The sequence below is a fragment of the Pieris napi genome, chromosome 14, assembly GCF_905475465.1.
Source record: "Pieris napi chromosome 14, ilPieNapi1.2, whole genome shotgun sequence".
Lineage (NCBI taxonomy): Eukaryota > Metazoa > Arthropoda > Insecta > Lepidoptera > Pieridae > Pieris > Pieris napi.
Window position 1 is genome coordinate 481,113 of NC_062247.1, and position 18,315 is coordinate 499,427.

Below are 18,315 nucleotides of genomic sequence, written 5' to 3' on the forward strand. Positions count from 1 at the left end.
TTAAATATTCTACTAAATAGCCTATATAGTATATATACATACACCGTGTTAGGAATAGTTCGATCACATTTTACTTAAGTCAGATATTCGCTTTTATTTCCCAAAGTTGACGTAAATTTTAGTGATAGGCTGCTCAATTGCGTAATACATTACGTTTCTACTCAGTTAATTTAATATCGAAATTTGTAAATACATACTTTTAAACAAGCTTTTTAAATTTGTTTTAGTTTTCTTTCCATCAATTTTTAATTGTTATTATTGTATGTAGGTTAAGAATTTTATAAATACTGTATATTAATGTTTTAAAATAAATTATTAATAAAAACCAATTGTTCAGACATTTTATTGAAATTTAATTTATAACTGTTTCGTTGTTCTGGGAATGTGCTCAATCTATTGGTAGTGTAAATGTAGCAGATGCTGTCATCTATTGTATTTATACTCGTAAATGCCATTCAATGGAGTCTTGAGATTACTTTGCAGAAATAAAATAGCTCAAAATATACTTCAACTTGACACATATGCATTATGCATATGCTTAGCATATGTTTCTATGTCAATCCAGGAGTAATTAATCTCCGCAGCAATGGATGCAAACAAGTATGGATTGGTCTGATTACAACCGATAGTACCAGACTTTATTCCAACCAATTTCCCATCCAAGAATCGTAGCAATGGTGCACCGATGTCACCCTGAAACAATTTTTGATTTTTCAGCAAAAACCAAACTATATAATATAGCCTATTGATTATTATTAACATTCATATCAAAAATAATTTTATATCTGTTAAGTAAAATAGCTCGTTATATATATACAACACAACTGCATATGCTCTCATCTGTTGTAGCTTCTGCACATATTTCTTCCTCTGTCACTTGTGCAACATCCCTAAATTCTTGCTGGCATTGACGCAAGGTCAAAATGTCCACTATAATAAATTGCAATGTATCAGAACTTACTCCATTATTTCCCTTGAAAAAGAAATAATTATTTTTATTTGGTTTTCGTATTTAGATTTCAATATATTTCCTTAGTGTATAAGAGTAAAAAGTGTATAAAGAAATGTGAGCTTGCTGTGATTTTTTTAACTAACAGAAAATCAGTTATAAGTATAAAGTGTTGTAAGTATAAAGCCTACTACATATTATATAAGTCCCATAAAGTGAGGTTTTATGTTTTCATGTATTATTTTTCTAATGAAATTAAGTAGATTTTCATTCACAATTAACAATTGGCTTTAGTTTTCTCTTTCAATTTTGTCGGCCCAGTTAAAATATTTTTTATTTTTAAATATTTCTAAGATGTAAAAATAAGTAAGTAGAACATGTTAATTTAATAAGATCCTTACATCTGTATTTCCACCCCACCCAGATCCTTCCTCTCCCTCTTCTGCTAGCAATATCTGATTAACACTCTCATTGAATTGTATGTCCTCCGAAACTCTTAGTAGGTTATACGCATAGTGTTCGATAATTAAATCAATATCATACGTTGTTCCTCCGGACGATAGGTCATTTGTTCCAACTAAAATACGGAGATCTTCGGCTTCTTTTCTAAAATTTAAATTTTCTCATTCAAACAATAGAATTGGGCGATAGAACAATCTAATAAGCACATTCTAAGTGGAAAGCCAAATCACACGAGTTTTGAAGGACAAAAAGATTTCTTGTGCATAACACGTCGCGTTTCTAAGTCGCATAAGCAACAATCGCTAAACATGTAATTCTCCAATTTATTGACGCCGCTGTTTAGTTGCAGTGGCGCTGCGATTAAGGATAGGTTTATGGTTTTTTTATTTCAAGATTTACTAAAAACTAGGTTAAGGAGAACGTGAATCAAGCGTATTTAGAATTTAGGCCTAAGGAGGTTAAATTGTATTTACACTGTTATAAATAGGAGATTTTTTTTTTTTGTGATTAAAAAAATCAGTGGCGCGTTTATTGGGATGGGCTTCAGATATTTTATGAACCTGTTTCATGATCATTTGTCAATCTAATACGCAAGAGGTTATCAGCCTCCTGTGCCTGACACACGCCGTCGACTTTTTGGCAAGAGGATTTCCTCACGATGATTTACTTCACCGTTCGAGGGAATGTTAAATGCGCATATAGAAAGAAAGTCCGTGCACAGCCGGGGATCGAACCTACGACCTCAGGGATAAGAGTCGCACGCTGAAGCCACTAGGCTGACCCTGCTACGCTTTTTTGAATTTGGGGCTGAAATTCTAAAGAAAGAAAGAAAATATTAAATCGTTTAACGCAAAACTTCGTTGTTAACACATTGCTTTAAGGCGAAATAATATTAACAGAAATTCATTGTATACTAATTTGTTTCTACTGTACCCCTGTGTACATTCAGCAGCAGTGAGAACAAATTCAGCACTAATAATGGCTCCTCCACAGATATGTGTAAACTCTCCTGAAATAATCGTTTGTACAGAGACTTGGTATGGTGCAGCATCTTCGGGAACAATGATCGCTTGACCTGTAGAAATTTAAAAAAATATAATTCTTGAAACACAAAAATAAAAAAATTCTTTCAATCATCCTTTACTGTGCAAAGTATCCTGCTATGGAATTCCTTACCAATTGATATCAAAGAGCTCAGTCTTTAAATTTATTTAAAAATCTTTTTGATCATTTTTCTTCTGCCTCGTAATTAGCTACTACTTATATTACTGGATTAGCTTTTACATTATTGTTTATACATATTAATATTTATATATTTTCTTTAGATATTACTTTATTTAATTTTAGTTAAGGTTCATGTTATTTTGAGTTGTTTTTCGGTTAATAATTATGCCCTTCTTGTACTTTACATTCTGTAGGTATTTCTTTTTTTATTGTTCCATATTAGGGTTGCCTGGGAGAAATCGCTTGTTAGCGATAAGGCCGCCCGTTGCCTAATAACTTATGTAACCTGTATATTATGGTAACTCGCTCTTTCTCTCTCACACTTCCTCACTGCTCTTTATCAACAAAGAAATATATTAAAAGGTTCTTCTTTATCAACATTACTTTTCATTCAGTCAGTTGATAAAAAATATCGGAATATGAAATAATTTGTTTTGTCTAATGCATGTCAGTATACTCAAGATAATTTCTTTCACTGTACGAGCGAGTGTTAAATGCACACCTGAAAAGTCCATTGGTGCAAACCCGGGGTGCGAACGTACGACCTCAGGGAGGAGAGTCGCACGCTCGCTAAGCTAACACTACTTTTTTATTAAATTCTTAGACCACTATTAATTGTAGTTTGCTAACACCATTTCTTAGACCAATCGATGAGAGCCGTCCGTTTTTATGTTAAAGAAGGCAAACGGGCAGCAAACGCTCACCTGATGTTAAATGATACCGATGCCCATGGACACTCACACTGCAAGAAGGCGCTGCCGGGCTTTTAAGAATTGGTACGCTCTTTTCTTGAAGGACCCTAAGTAGAATTGGTTCGGAAATACTTTAGTGAGCAGCTGGTTGCACATAGTGCCTTCAATAACGCTCAGTTGTGAAACGATGGACGTCGAGGTGATACGGATGGTATCTTGTCCGTTTGACCAGACACAATGAAAGGAAACGTTTTTCTTTTTATATCCGTTCTTATTTATATTTGTAATGATAGTTTCCGACCTAGCCTCAAACACCTAATATTTCTATGTAATTAAAATAAAATAATACTTACAATCAATGAACCAAACACGAAATATTAGAATAATTAAAAATTTAATTCGATACATGTTCTTGCAGCAATGCAGTTACAGATAATAAATTTATAATTCGCTAATTTTTACTTTTAATTCAATTATTTTGCATTAATAAGGTTGACACATGATAAGAAACAAGCTTTTAAGATAGTATTGTCTTTTGTTAAAAAAGTGTTTTCTTCAAAGGTTATTAAGATACCGGTTACTAAGTACCTAAAATGAATTACCAATTATCTATACATTTATTTTAGTATAATTTTTGACTGGGTGTCAGAATTCACGGTGAAAAGAATTTAATGACGTTATTATGTTCCGAAGGTTGTGGTCGTACGTCCTTCGATGCGTTGGGTTGTCTCTCTCTCTACAATATGGCGAGGGGACCGATGAGGATGGCCATGCATCGTACTCGTGGACAGGTGCTACTTGCCTGGTCATTCTTTGACACGATTTATCTTTAGCGAATGATGTTAAAATATTAACTCTCAAGAAGAATATTACAACTTAATTTTTTTTAAATACCGCTTATGGGGTAGGACTAGAGGAGGGACCGATCCAGAGTACCCACAACCGACGAGCATGCATGGTGAATGTCATTAAAGTGGATGAAGCTAATGGAGGTATGTCAGGACCGTAGTAAGCGAAGATCCGTGGTCTCTCGTATATAAATAAATAAAAAAGTTCGATCAACATGTTGGCGTGTATGTAAGGGCACGCTTCTATTTCTCCGTGCCTTGGTAATAAAGGTGAAACATTATCGTATTGGGTTAGTACTGTAAGGATTGTGTATGTATGTTTTGAAAATAAATAAAAAAATGAAAAATAGTGTTTACTTCCAAATATAGTCTTTTATACATGTGTTTCGTATCTATATGGTAATTTTAAGGACATTCCGTAAAAAAATATTAATCTGTAAGCGACAAAAATATTATTGTACAATATAAATATTAGTTAAGTAAATTCATACAATGTTTTTAAAACTATACTAGTATTGAATATGTAAAAAAATACATTTAATAAACATTTACAAATAAAGGTTGTCTATAGTGAAAAGTTGCCTTATTAAACTCAAAAAGTGAAAAAATTACCAATTAGCTTAAGTAGAGAGTTTTTTTTTTGTTCATGAAGTACTCAGTCCCATTTAATTATATTAAAACATTTCCAATACAATATTTGCATAAATAATACTGGTGAGTTTAGACAGTCAATATCCGCGGATAGAGTATAAATTTCGTTACCACGCCCTAGCGAGAAGGAAATACGACGGACGAATTATGGACCGCTCTTGGATGGGAAACGCCATAGTTTTTCACTTGTCAACGTATCTTATTGTGCGCTTATCTTAGTGTGTGCAATGTAAATAGTGTCATTTGTATTTGAATATTACTATGGAAATAGAATTTGCACATTTGTTACGCTTCCTTCTTTCTCGTACAACTTCAGAATTTATTACCAGAGATATTTTTATTGTGCAATAATAGTTTAAATACAAATTGTAAGTGTTATGTAGAGATTATTATGTCAAGTATCGTTAACATTTAATGGAAGAGACTAGCTGCCCACGATACAGGGAATATTTGTGCTAATGTAATTTGTAATGCACTTTTTTTAAACTAAACATCTATCAAAAGTATGTCCTTTTCACTAACTTATAGTTTATTTTTTACAAAAGCTTTTCGAGGCTCGGCACACTGATACATTAGTACATAAAGAAAAATAAATATTTTAATTTATGTACCATAATTTTTTAACATAGAAAGTCATTCTATTCTTTGATATTCCAGTAAAATATTTGTTAAACATGAAATACAAAAATATATTCGGAAAACTGTAATAAAAATACGAAATTTTAGATATAAAAATAAATTATTTTTATACAATTTTATATTAAAATTGTCTTTAAAAGTGCAATAAAATTTAATTTGTCGATAATTTTAATTTGTGTTTATCAGTTACCTACATAAATTAACAAAGATTACATATTAAGTGAATACTTAATTCTCAGATAATAAATATCATAAAAATTTACATCTCATTTAGATTGCTAAAACAGTAGTTTTTATAATTATTTTATGTAATTATCGATGAAATTACTTTTTTACATAAAATTACATTTAATTCGTGTAAATAATAATATATTATATATAATATAAAGAGATTTAAATATACAGCGGACATAGGGAAATTATGTATGTCAGTTTCTATATATTTTACACACTTGTTCTGATAGGAATTACTCAATTCTATGATACCATTTACCTATGTGTGTAAAGTTCTCTCTATTCTTTTTTGTTGATAATATAACAATAAATAACTAAAGAGTTCAGTGTGTTGAAGGTTTAAGGCCACAAATGTTAATATATATACTGCTCAAAACAATTACGGGAACAAAACTTTAAAGTAGAACTAAACTTTTTACTTAAGGTTTTAATTATTACTGGCCACTAGATAATGTTAAGGCATTGTCGAAGAAAATAAAAAACAAAAGAGCATCGGCGTTTTGGTTAGTAGTCCTATAATAAAGTGGCAGTGTGTCTAGAAACACCTAAAAACAAAGTGACGTCTTTGGATTTTCATTACTTTCTAATCACAGAAAACACATTTGAGTATTAATAGAAATTGAAGTGAGCCTTTTGAGTATTGTTATTCATTGAAGCGAGTGAGTTTAGGTCATAATGCCAGATCTGACTGAATTGCATGTCTCCCGAGCTATCGCTTTTCTTGAAGAGGGTCGAACTATGCGTTATGTAGGAAATGATCTAGGAGTAGCCCCTTCTGTTATCTACAGACTTTGGAAGCGATACCGTGAGACGGGAGAATACTCACGAAGGCGTGGTCAAGGTCGAAAGAGAAAAACTACACGTTTGCAAGATCGCTACATCGTCAACTGTGCTTTACGTAACCGCACCACAACTGCAAGAGATCTACAAAATACACTAAGGACGGCTACTGGTGTAGAAATTTTCGACCAGACGGTAAGAAATAGATTGTTGGAAGCCAATTAGAGATCACGCCGACCAGTTCGGGCTGTGCGTCTAACAATTCAACATAGACAAGCTCGCCGACAGTTCGCGCAAAATCACGCTAATTGGCAACTTCGACATTGGAGGCCAGTGCTTTTTACTGACGAATCACGATTCCGTCTAACACGTTGCGATGGTCGTCTCCGTGTTTACAGACGCCCAGGCGAGCGATACAGTGCAGCAGCAGTCCAGGAATATGACAAATTTGGATGTTGCTCTGTGATGGTTTGGGGCGGAGTTAGTTTGGACGAGCGCACAAATCTCGTCGTTGTTCCCGGGTGCTTGTGTGCTCAAACTTACATTGAAAATGTGCTCGAAGATCATGTTTGGCCCGCAGCATATTGTATGCGCCCAGATTTTCTTTTAATGCAAGATAATGCCAGGCCGCATACTGCAGCCATCACCTCAGATTACTTACGATAGCAGGAAATCCGTGTAATGGAGTGGCCTTCCATGAGCCCTGACCTAAATCCAATTGAACACATTTGGGACTTGCTTGACAGGCGCATCCGGAAGCGTCCGATTGCACCTCAAACACTGCAGCAGCTCACTGAAGCTTTGATTGAAGAATGGGAGCGAAGTCCACAAGAAGATATTCGGAGGATCATACGAAGCATGCCGCGTCGTTGTCAAGCCGTGATTAGGGCTCATGGAGGCCACACACGTTACTGAAAGTCACTAAAGACGAATATTCAAACGATATAAGAATATTTCTTTGTTGGACCTTTTTTATCACCAATTAGTTTTTCGTCTACAATGCACATTTTAATTTTTTTTTAATAAAAAAAAAACAAATTGAATTTTTTTATTAATTGTAGTAATTAACAAATTAACAAGGTAAAAAATAGCGTACAAGTTAATTTAAATCTAATGTTAGTTTAAGCAATAGAAAGGAGAAAAATCTTGTTCCGCTAATTGTTTTGAGCAGTATATTAAGTTTAAGCAATACTATTTTAAATATTCTACTAAATAGCTTAGATAGTAATACACCGTGTTAGGAATAGTTCGATCATAAGTCAGATATTCGCTTTCATTTCCCAAAGTTGACGTAAATTATAGGGATAGCGTTACAATTGCGTTACATTACGTTTCTAGTCAGTTAATTCAACATCGAAATTTGTAAATACATACTTTAAAACAAGCTTTTATAATTTGATTTAGTTATCTTTTCATCAATTTTTAATTGTTATTATTGTATGTAGGTTAAGAATATTGTAAATACTGTATATTTTTGTTTTAAAATAAATAATTAATAAAACCAATTGTTCAGACATATTATTGAAATTTAATTTATAACTGTTTCGTTGTTCTGGAAACGTGCTCAATCTATTGGAAGTGTAATTGTAGCAGATGCTGTCATCTATTGTATTTATAAATTCCATTCAATGGAGTTTTGAAATTTCTTTGCAGAAATAAAATAGCTCGAAATATTACACTTCAACTTGACACATCATACTGAACATTTATTCGTAGTCTGTGATATTCCTCCTATTAGCAAATGTTTCTATGTCAATCCAGGAGTAGTTAATCTCCGCAGCAATGGATGCAAATAAGTATGGATTGGTCTGATTACAACCGATAGTACCAGACTTTATTCCAACCAATTTCCCATCCAAGAATCGTAGCAATGGTGCACCGATGTCACCCTGAAACATTTTTTTTTATTTTTCAGCAAAAACTAAACTATATATAGCCTATTGAAATAATCAATTGGTTTGAACCACGAAGATGTCAAAAATAATTTTATATCTATTAAGTGAAATAGCTCGTTATATATATAGTGAGATTAAGATGAACTTACAACACAACTGCCTAGGCTCTCATCTGTTGTAGCTTCTGCACATATTTCTTCCTCTGTCACTTCTGCAACATCCCTCAATTCTTGCTGGCATTGACGCAAGGTCAAAATGTCCACAATAATAAATTGCAATGTATCAGAACTTATTCCATTATTTCCCTTTAAAAAGAAATAATTATTTTTATTTGGTTTTTGTATTTAGATTTCAATATATTTCCTTAGTGAATACTCATAAGTGTAAAAAGTGTATAATAATATAATAATGTGAGCTTGCTATGATTGTTTTAACTAATAGAAAATCAGTTATAAGTATAAAGTGTTGTAAGTATAAAGCCTATTTAATATTAGTCCCATAAACTGAGGTGTTACGTTTTCACGTATTAACTTTCCTATAGAGAACTATACCTACTAATGAAATTAAGTAGATTTTCATTCTCAATTAACAATTGGCTTTAGTTTTTTCTAAGGAAAAAACTTTTTAACCGGAATAAAGTTATGTATACATTTAAAATTATTTAACATAATTTTAAATAAATTTTTAGTTTTTTCTTTCAATTTGGTCTGCCCAGTTAAAATATTTTTTTTAAATATTTCTAAGATGTAAAAATAAGTTAGTAGAACATGTTAGTTTTATAAGATCCTTACATCTGTGTTTCCCCACCCAGATAATATACATCGGATTCCTTCCTGTCCCTCTTCTGCTAGCAATATCTGATTAACACTCTCATTGAATTGTATGTCCTCCGAAACTCTTAGTAGGCTAAGATCATGATTTAACGTAGCAGGGTTATACGCATAGTGTTCGATAATTAAATCAATATCATACGTTGTTCCTCCGGACGATAGGTTATTTGTTCCAACTAAAATACGGAGATCTTCGGCTTCTTTTCTAAAATTTAAATTTTCTCATTCAAACAATAGAATTGCGCGATAGAACAATCTAATAAGTACATTCAAAGTGGAAAGCCAAATCACACGAGTTTTGAAGGACAAAAAGATTTCTTGAGCATAACACGTCGCGTTTCTAAGTCGCATAAGCAACAATCGCTAAACATGTAATTCTCCAATATATTGACGCCGCTGTTTAGTTGCAGTGGCGCTGCGATTAAGGTTAGGTTTATGCCCTTTTTATTTTAAGATTTACTAAAAACTAGGTTAAGGAGAACGTGAATCAAGCGTATTTAGAATTTAGGGCTAAGGAGGTTAAATTGTATTTACACTGTTATAAATAGGAAATATTTTTTTTTGTGATTAAAAAAATCAGTGGCGCGTTTATTGGGATGGGCTTCAGATATTTTATGAACCTGTTTCATGATCATTTGTCAATCTAATACGCAAGAGGTTATCAGCCACCTGTGCCTGACATACGCCGTCAACTTTTTGGCAAGGCTAAAGCAAGAGGATTTCCTCACTTCACCGTTCGAGGGAATGTTAAATGCGCATATAGAAAGAAAGTCCGTGCACAGCCGGGGATCGAACCTACGACCTCAGGCATAAGAGTCGCACGCTGAAGCCACTAGGCTTACACTGCTACACTTTTTGAACAAGGGGCTGAAATTCTAAAGAAAGAAAATATAGAGTTCTTAAATCTAAAGTTTAACGCAAAACTTCGTTGTTAACACATTGCTTTAAGGCGACATATATGTAATATTAACAGAAATTCTTTGTATACTAATTTTTTTTTTCTGTACCCCTGTGTACATTCAGCAGCAGTGAGAACAAATTCAGCACTAATAATGGCTCCTCCACAGATATGTGTAAACTCTCCTGAAATAATCGTTTGTACAGATACTTGGTATGGTGCAGCATCTTCGGGAACAATTCTCGCTTGACCTGTAGGAATTGAACAAATGTAATTCTTGAAACTCCTACTCATAAAACTGAATTTTATCACTCCTCCTTTACTGTGCAAAGTATCCTGCTATGGAATGCGCTGCCGGGCTTTTAAGAATTGGTACGCTCTTTTCTTGAAGGACCCTAAGTAGAATTGGTTCGGAAATACTTTAATGAGCAGCTGGTTGCACATAGTGCCTTCAATAACGCTCAGTTGTGAAACGATGGACGTCGAGGTGATACGGATGGTATCTTGTCCGTTTGACCAGACACAATGAAAGGAAACGTTTTTCTTTTTACATTCTCATCGGGTCTCATCCGTTCTTATTTATATTTGTAATGATAGTTCCCGACCTAGCCTCAAACACCTGAAATTTATAATTAATTAAAATAAATACTTGCCATCAATGAACCAAACACGAAATATTAGAATAATTAAAAATTTAATTCGATACATGTTCTTGCAGCAATGCAGTTACAGATAATAAATTTATAATTCGGTAATTTTTACTTTCAATTCAATTATGTTGCATTAATAAGGTTGATACATGATAAGAACCAAGCTATTAAGATAGTATTGTCTTTTGTTAAAAGTGTTTTCTTTAAAGGTTATTAACATTACCGACCGGGTTACTAAGTACCTACCTAAAATGAATTACCAATAATAATCTATACATTTATTTTACTATAATTTTTGGGTGGAGTGACCAACATTTAGTAAATTTTACACGGTGTAAAGAATTTAATGCCATTATTATCTTTCTAAGGTTGTGGTCGTACGTCCTTCGATGCGTCGGGTTGTCTCTCTCTCTACAATATGGCGAGGGGACCGATGGGGATGGCCATGCATCGTACTCGTGGAGGGGTGGTACTTGTCTGGTCATTCTTTGACACGATTTGAAAGAGTGTTTATCTTTAGCAAATGATGTTAAAATATTATTTCTCAAGAAGAATCTTACAGCTTAGTTGATTATTTTTAAATATCGCTTATGGCGGTAGGACTAGAGGAGGGACCGGTCCTAAGTACCCATAACCGACGAGCATGCATGGTGAAAGTCATTGAAGTGGATAAAGCTAGTGAGTTATGTCAGGACCGTAGTAAGCGGAGATCCGTGGTCTCTCCCTACTCCTTCGGGATAAAGGCGTAAAGATATAAATAAATAAAAAAATGGATGTATATTTATTATTTTCTACCTTGATTTACTTCGATCAACGTGTATGTAAGTGTACGCTTCTATTTTTCTGTGCCTTGGTAATACAGGTGAAACGGTTGGTTATCTTATTTATTATTTTATTATTATTTACTATGCGATGAGGATACAAGCATTTTGTAAAAAAACCTTGGCGATTTAAAGGAGTGAATGTAAATTTAGAACAATTTTTTGCAATGTACATTAAGTTACCTTCATGATTATAACGAGGACGGCATTATTGACAACATTATATATGTATATGTATAGCCCTGTTTAATAGTTTTGTGTGTGTTTTAGTAGTATAAATACTACTGAAAAGTACCAGCCAATATAATTAATTAATATTTCCCACGAAGATTCCGTGAGGCTTCTACAGACTTTGTTTTTACTTAAGTCTAGTTTGAATATATTAGTTAACACTATCTAGCCATAGACTGGTTTTTATAATCAAATTGTAAATTGTAAAATAATTGTATTTGGTCAAAAAATTACAAGTTTTGACCGCGTGAACTTGTCTGTTTTGCTCTGGTCACAACATAATTGAGTTTCCTAATACTGTTTGTCGAAACTTATTATCTCTAGATGTTCGAGAAATATGCCGGCGAAGACAATATTTTCGCTTATCTTGCGTAATTTATGTGAAAAGTTTGTAAACGATTCGAGTTACAGATGTCGATCGAGATAAAATTGTAGCCACTTTTCGAGTCGCCTGCTTTTTGACAGTGATTAGTTATTATAGACATAGAGTAGATACTGTGTGTTCATAAACAAAAGTTTATTTGTTAGAATAGCTTACATATATTATTTGAAGTATTCAAAAAGTTCATTAGAAAAAGTCATTATATTTTGCCTATCATAAAAAATATTAAAGAAAATAAGAAATGTACTATCTTGACTTCTTGACCTAACCCTATGACCCCTGGATATACCACCAGGGACAGTGAGACAGTGAGCCTCTATATTTCCACCTATATTTGGCTCCTCAGCAACTGTACGTCATCAGATTTGCTTCAAGCGACCACGATTCCACTTTCTAGTAATTAAATTATTAAAAAATAATTTAAAGGAATAAAACAAAGAATAATATTATGATTAAATGATGTGTAAAGGTGTCAATTATAATATGATTTACCATCTTTCGCATGGTTGGATTAAACTAATGTTTCTTAATAAGACCCCTTATTAAACAGCCCCAAGCCCCAAAACGTCACCTTAATCGCCTGCAGACACGTTAAATACAGGAAGCTATAAAAATGTGCAACTCATAAATAAGATGATATTCGATTATTTTCGCTCCTTGGTGAGGGGATTATCCGACCCCAAGTGTGCATTTTATGGTTAAATAGAATTTTTCTATAGAGTCACCCCCACGGAATGTTATTATAATTAAGGAACCCCTTTATTAATGCAAAATTTCAATTAAATTGGTTATTCGCTTATCCCTCGTCTTCTTCAAATAATATTATATACTTCAATTTTCTTATGAAAATATGTTAAGTTAAAAACGGCAATGTTATCAAAATTTTGCTTACATGTTTTAAAATAAAAAAACTAATTTATAAAGCATGATCTTTTAAACCATTAATTACAATATGGAAACTTCTTTATTTTCGTAAATTGAAGAATTTTCAAAGGAAACTGTTCGAAGATGAAAATATAAGACATATAAACACATTGACGTGTGACCGCAGGGCCATTCCGAATGCGGCCACATTTGTCACGTGACTCGACCGCACCCGCGACCATCTGTCATCCTCTCCACTCGCTTGAGATGTGCCATAGATTATAACATTAGAAGTACAATAATATTAAATGAGATTTTTTTTAATGTACTGGACATGCATGTATTAAAAAAAAAGGTAATTGCATAGTAAATGAAATGTTAAATAATACGTAATTATAATAACATAAGGAAAATAAATAAACAAAATAATAAATAAGGAACGATAATTCATTTTCCGTTACTAGAGTAGAATATTATATTGTATGGAAAAGATAGGTATGAAGAAACATACATTTCCAAAATAAAAGTATTTTTTCTACAAACTGTGAATTGATTCAGTGCGAAATTCTTCTAACCATCCACATCTCCTCCTCCTCCGACTTACTTACTTACTGTTGAGCGTCATGATGCTCCCGACCCCGTCGTGGCAGATTTCTGCACTGCTTCCATTTCTAACAATTTCCAGCTAGTACAACAGCTTGAGACCGTTGTGCTACCTGTTGTACTTGGTCAGTTCATCGAGTTGGGATGCGTCCCCTTGGACGCCTACCCTCCATTTTCCTGTTTATTATCGTCATATAAGAATATTTCAACACTCTCTGGAGACGAAAACTTGTAAGGAAAAACTAATTCCAAATCTGCAATTCCTTTAGAATTGAGATCGCATAAATCACCAGCACCGCATTTCGAAAGCGTCTATGAGCCATTTTTATGGTCTTATTCGGCGCCATAAAAGAAAACGGGAAAGACAAGTGTTTTGACGCTATATCAAAAGTATACATTTTATTTAATACACTATGATCTTTTCATATATTTTATAGAAGCGTCATCACCACTTTACGTATAATACATAAAGTTATTGACCAAGTCATATTGGAGGACGCTGGCTCTTTCGCAAACCAATTTTAATTTTACTTTGTTTGATGATAAGTCCCATATCCCGGTTCACCTAGTTCAGACGGTACAGCAGCTCTATCAATTCGGTTTCTGTACTACCAAAGGTTGTATCTTTACCTCCAACAGTGAGTCCACTCCAGTATCCTACTCATAATATTCTCACCATATATAGTATATTTAACTCATAATATATTATAAATATTATGATGCATTGACAATAGGATACATACATGTCTAACACCTTTCTCAAAACTGAAATGAGATGATCTGGCTGTGTTGACGTTGTTTTGGCGAACCCCATCTCCAGCAAGGTGTTTCACAATAATTGTTCCCAAACTACGCCACCGTAAATGACTTCTTGAATATTCAATTCATAGCACTTCTAAAAGATCAGACTTACTTTCAGAATTTGCTCTCTACTGCCTTTTCTCTTAACGAATCCACATCTACATTAGTAATAATCTATGAACATTTCTCAAGTAGGCATCTGCTAGGTATCCGATTATTGCCCATTCCACGAGTGTCGCCTTAAAATATTACCGAATATCATGGAGTGTAATTTCTAGGGTTGATAGTTACCAATGTATGGTTAGTAAGTAGGGTTGGAATGTTGTATGAGCTGGGTTGAACCCATTAATGTATATTTGCTCCGCAATGATCGCCAGTGTTAGACCATAAAAAAACTTTTAAAAAGATCTCAATTTACTTTAAGATAAAAATTGTTTTTACTAACATATTTTGTAATAACAAAATATATTCTAAAATAAAGAAATGTTTAACAGTGTGAAACAGTGATTTTATATCATAAACAAAGATATTAATCACAAAGCGTCATATGCGTCTAAAAGTTTTGTAAACTTTTTATGTTTATGTCAATATTGAAGTTTATTAGTTAAAATAAATAAATCAGTGGTGCTACAACCTCTTTAGGTCTGGGCCTCAGATTTCTGAATCTGTTTCATGATCATTTTTAAGTAGGCAAGTATATAATGCGTGTAAAAATATCACTCTTTCACGCTATTATAATAAAAAAAATATTTCAAAATATATCCTTATGTAGTTTTAGTTATGAATATAAAAAAATGGATAAGTGGTGTAGCGATATTCTGGATGGGACCACCAGCGAAACTATGTTTCTATGTAAGAAAGAAGGATTTTGTTTTTTATATTATGTGTAGCACATCTAAATATCATGGGATATATAGGAAAAGTTAAGAACTTACATCTAACTCATTCCATATCATTGTTGCGGGGTATTAGCGGGTTATCAACTCAAGACTTTAATTAGCATAATATATTACAGACGCTCTCTCTACTATGACTTCAAATGCCTGTACGCGATACGAAATCTGATAATAACTGAATCTAAGTGCTACACAATACCAAGCAGCCATAATACAATAGTTAATCACATTAGTTTCATTATGAATATAATTTCAATTATTGTACGTCCTTGATTAATATAACATGATTGAGTTTAAATTTAATTGAATTTCGACAGTTATAATTAGTGCTCTAATTAAAATATTCGCAGTGACGTTGGGTGTAATAAGAGAATCACATTAATTGTTAAAGCAGGAATCTAGTTGATTATTGGTTTATGGTATTGCAAATATCCTAGGTTTCTAAAATGTTAACGTATCGAGAATATGCCTATCAATTTGACGTTTAGCTTTCCACGACACAGTGCTTTTAAATGCACTTTTTTGTCACAGAATAGGTTTTGGAATCAGCTGCCAGTAGAAGTATTTCTGAATCCATTCGACCTAGAGGCATTCATGTCAAAAGGACTTTTGCCACAGGATGGCTAGCCGTATACCTCAAAATAGATGAAAGCCTGTCTGGTAAAATATTTTCTCATCTGCACATCAACACGTGATTACTCCGAGGCTGCGGCGCGGCGTGTAGGGTGTAGGCTCTGTTTCAACTTACATGCTTGTCATGATCGTCACACGAAATATAAAAAAAAATTAATTTGATTAGATAAAGTGACAAGTAAGTTATAAAACTAATAAAACCTGCAGTAGTCAGCAGGATTGTATTATTTGCTGTATTTGAGCTTCAGTCTTGAGTAAAAATATTGGTGTATTATCATCTTTCCTTAGATAGGATACCTTACCATGAGAAGTCCAGCAATATTTATATGCCTTTGATCTCACCAACTCTTTTCCACGATAAAGGAGTCTAGATGCTTTTGGCGTTAAATTTTCAGATAATATGTAAATCGGTGTATCTTGGAAACATGCTGGTCCTGTTCCATAGGACAATCATAGAGCCTGGACAAAATCAAATTGGTTGCTGATTTTTTGCTTTAACATATTTTTGTTTTTTGGAACGAAGTTCCTTATCGCGCGTTGTGAAAGGGGGCTAGACGGAAAAAATTCTTACGAAAAGTTGTCACGACACTTTTTTGCTATTTGCTATTGCACCGGTTCTCGTCCGATCACCAAAGTTAAGCAACGCCGGGCAAGGTCAGTACTTGGATGGGTGACCGCCTGGAAACACCTCGTGATGTTGGCTTTTTTTTTTCTTTTCGTAAGGACAAGAAGTTAAAATTATTTTTGGAATCTCTTAACTAAATTAGTCGTAGTAAACGTACACCAGAATCCCTGTACAATAAATTCGGGGTCCCTAGTTTCCTTGCAAAATGCAATACCTTTAAAAAATATTCATTGTAATTCTGCGAATTCAAAACTTAGTGAACTAATATAACAACGAGAACACCTTATACAAGGAGATGAACCAGATGAGACTGAATTAAAATATCTGAACCACGAAATACGAAATATGCTTATTAATTGTGCCACTTAATTTTATATTTAGGTTATTTTACTATTTGGAGGAAGAAGTATGATGTCCTTGTGCTACGCTGGGATAGCACAAGGAGATTCTAGATTCCTGGTCTCTTAAAACTTTAATAGACGATGAAATATAATATTGGTGTCGAGAAAATCTATCATAGTTACTGTTATGATACCATTTAAAATATAAATTAATCGAAAGGAACTTCGTTCCGTCCGGGTGTCCCTTGACACCTCTCTAGTTATTTTTTTTAAATTTAAAATACTAAAAATGTAATTATTTTATTTTATCTCACACACTGTTTTATTGTGTTTTTTTATATTATTTTTATTACTCTTCAATTTATAATATTCTACGGTTGCGATATTTGTAAATATGTGAGGAACATGTCTCACATGTCTTCACATATAATTATTTAACTAATGTAAACAAAATATTGTAAACCAATTTTAAAAGAGTAAGTGTGGAGTTTCTTCTCCACACGAAACTACCTTTTAGAAGGGGCAACTAGAATCTTCTTTGTATTTGTCCAAAAGTGCCATTTTAGGTGGTCTAATTGAAATAAATGATTTGGCTTTGACTTTCATTGGTATTTAGCGCACAATTTAGACTTGTGTTTTATATTGAAAGCTTTACTTATTTTTATGATGTCATTTTTAAGCAACGTTGAAGTAGTCTCAACTAAGATAGTCGAGTTTTTTTTACCTTCATTCTTAGCACGTTGCCTGTAAATATCTTTAATCTCGGCTTTGGTAAGTGAGCAGACAATGTTTGTTTTTTTTTAAGTTCAGAGTTCATGTTCGTTAATAATGGTAGTCATGATATTTTTTATTTCCTCTTGGAAATTAGTTAGTTCAGTAGATAAATCGATATCCTCTCTTTTCCTTTTTAAGCGAGTTGAGACAAACATGTGCCTTGTTGATGTTGGCGTTGTGTATTCGGTGCCACCGATAGTACTCATGTCTGATTCCGAAAAAGATCTATTTACTTTAGAGACAGGTTTATTGTACTGTGTACATGCACTCTTATCTTGGGACGTATTAACAAAGGAACTCTTATTGGCCAATATTGTTCTATACTTGCTATTATGTTTTACACTTGCAATATCTATAGATAAATAAAATAAAAATATGAATGCACACATTTCAAATTGTAAATACCAAAATCGTGTTAGCACGTATCATAATTTGCGTCCATTGATGGCATCGCGCGAAATCCGCTTACGTCAGCGTTACAATTGAAAATCAATCATCCCCAAGTATACACGGTTTGGGCTCGCTTGTAATAAGTGAGTTTGCATTGCAGATCGGCTGTGCAATGCAAATACAAAAACTCGATAGTAAATCG

General features: G+C 33.3%; 2 protein-coding genes across 3 annotated transcripts; both read right to left on the reverse strand.

Moving 5' to 3' along the window:
- Window positions 1–329: 329 nt before the first annotated feature.
- Window positions 330–3,808, reverse strand: LOC125056125 (trypsin epsilon-like). Of its 2 annotated transcripts, XM_047659077.1 has the most exons (5): window positions 3,681–3,808; window positions 2,345–2,486; window positions 1,351–1,555; window positions 962–973; window positions 330–693 (listed from the first exon to the last, which is right to left on the reverse strand). In XM_047659077.1, the coding sequence occupies exons 1-5, from the start codon at window positions 3,733–3,735 to the stop codon at window positions 508–510; spliced, it is 600 nt and encodes a 199-aa protein (XP_047515033.1). In that variant the 5' UTR covers window positions 3,736–3,808; the 3' UTR covers window positions 330–507. The 2 variants fall into 2 exon arrangements, with proteins under 2 accessions (XP_047515033.1, XP_047515034.1); XM_047659078.1 differs by lacking the exon at window positions 962–973.
- A 4,179-nt stretch (window positions 3,809–7,987) lies between these two features.
- Window positions 7,988–10,883, reverse strand: LOC125056124 (trypsin-like). The gene is made up of 5 exons (XM_047659076.1): window positions 10,756–10,883; window positions 10,212–10,353; window positions 9,166–9,409; window positions 8,524–8,679; window positions 7,988–8,368 (listed from the first exon to the last, which is right to left on the reverse strand). Exons 1-5 carry the CDS (start codon window positions 10,808–10,810, stop codon window positions 8,186–8,188), a joined length of 780 nt encoding a protein of 259 aa, XP_047515032.1. The 5' UTR covers window positions 10,811–10,883; the 3' UTR covers window positions 7,988–8,185.
- Between the last annotated feature and the right edge of the window lie 7,432 nt (window positions 10,884–18,315).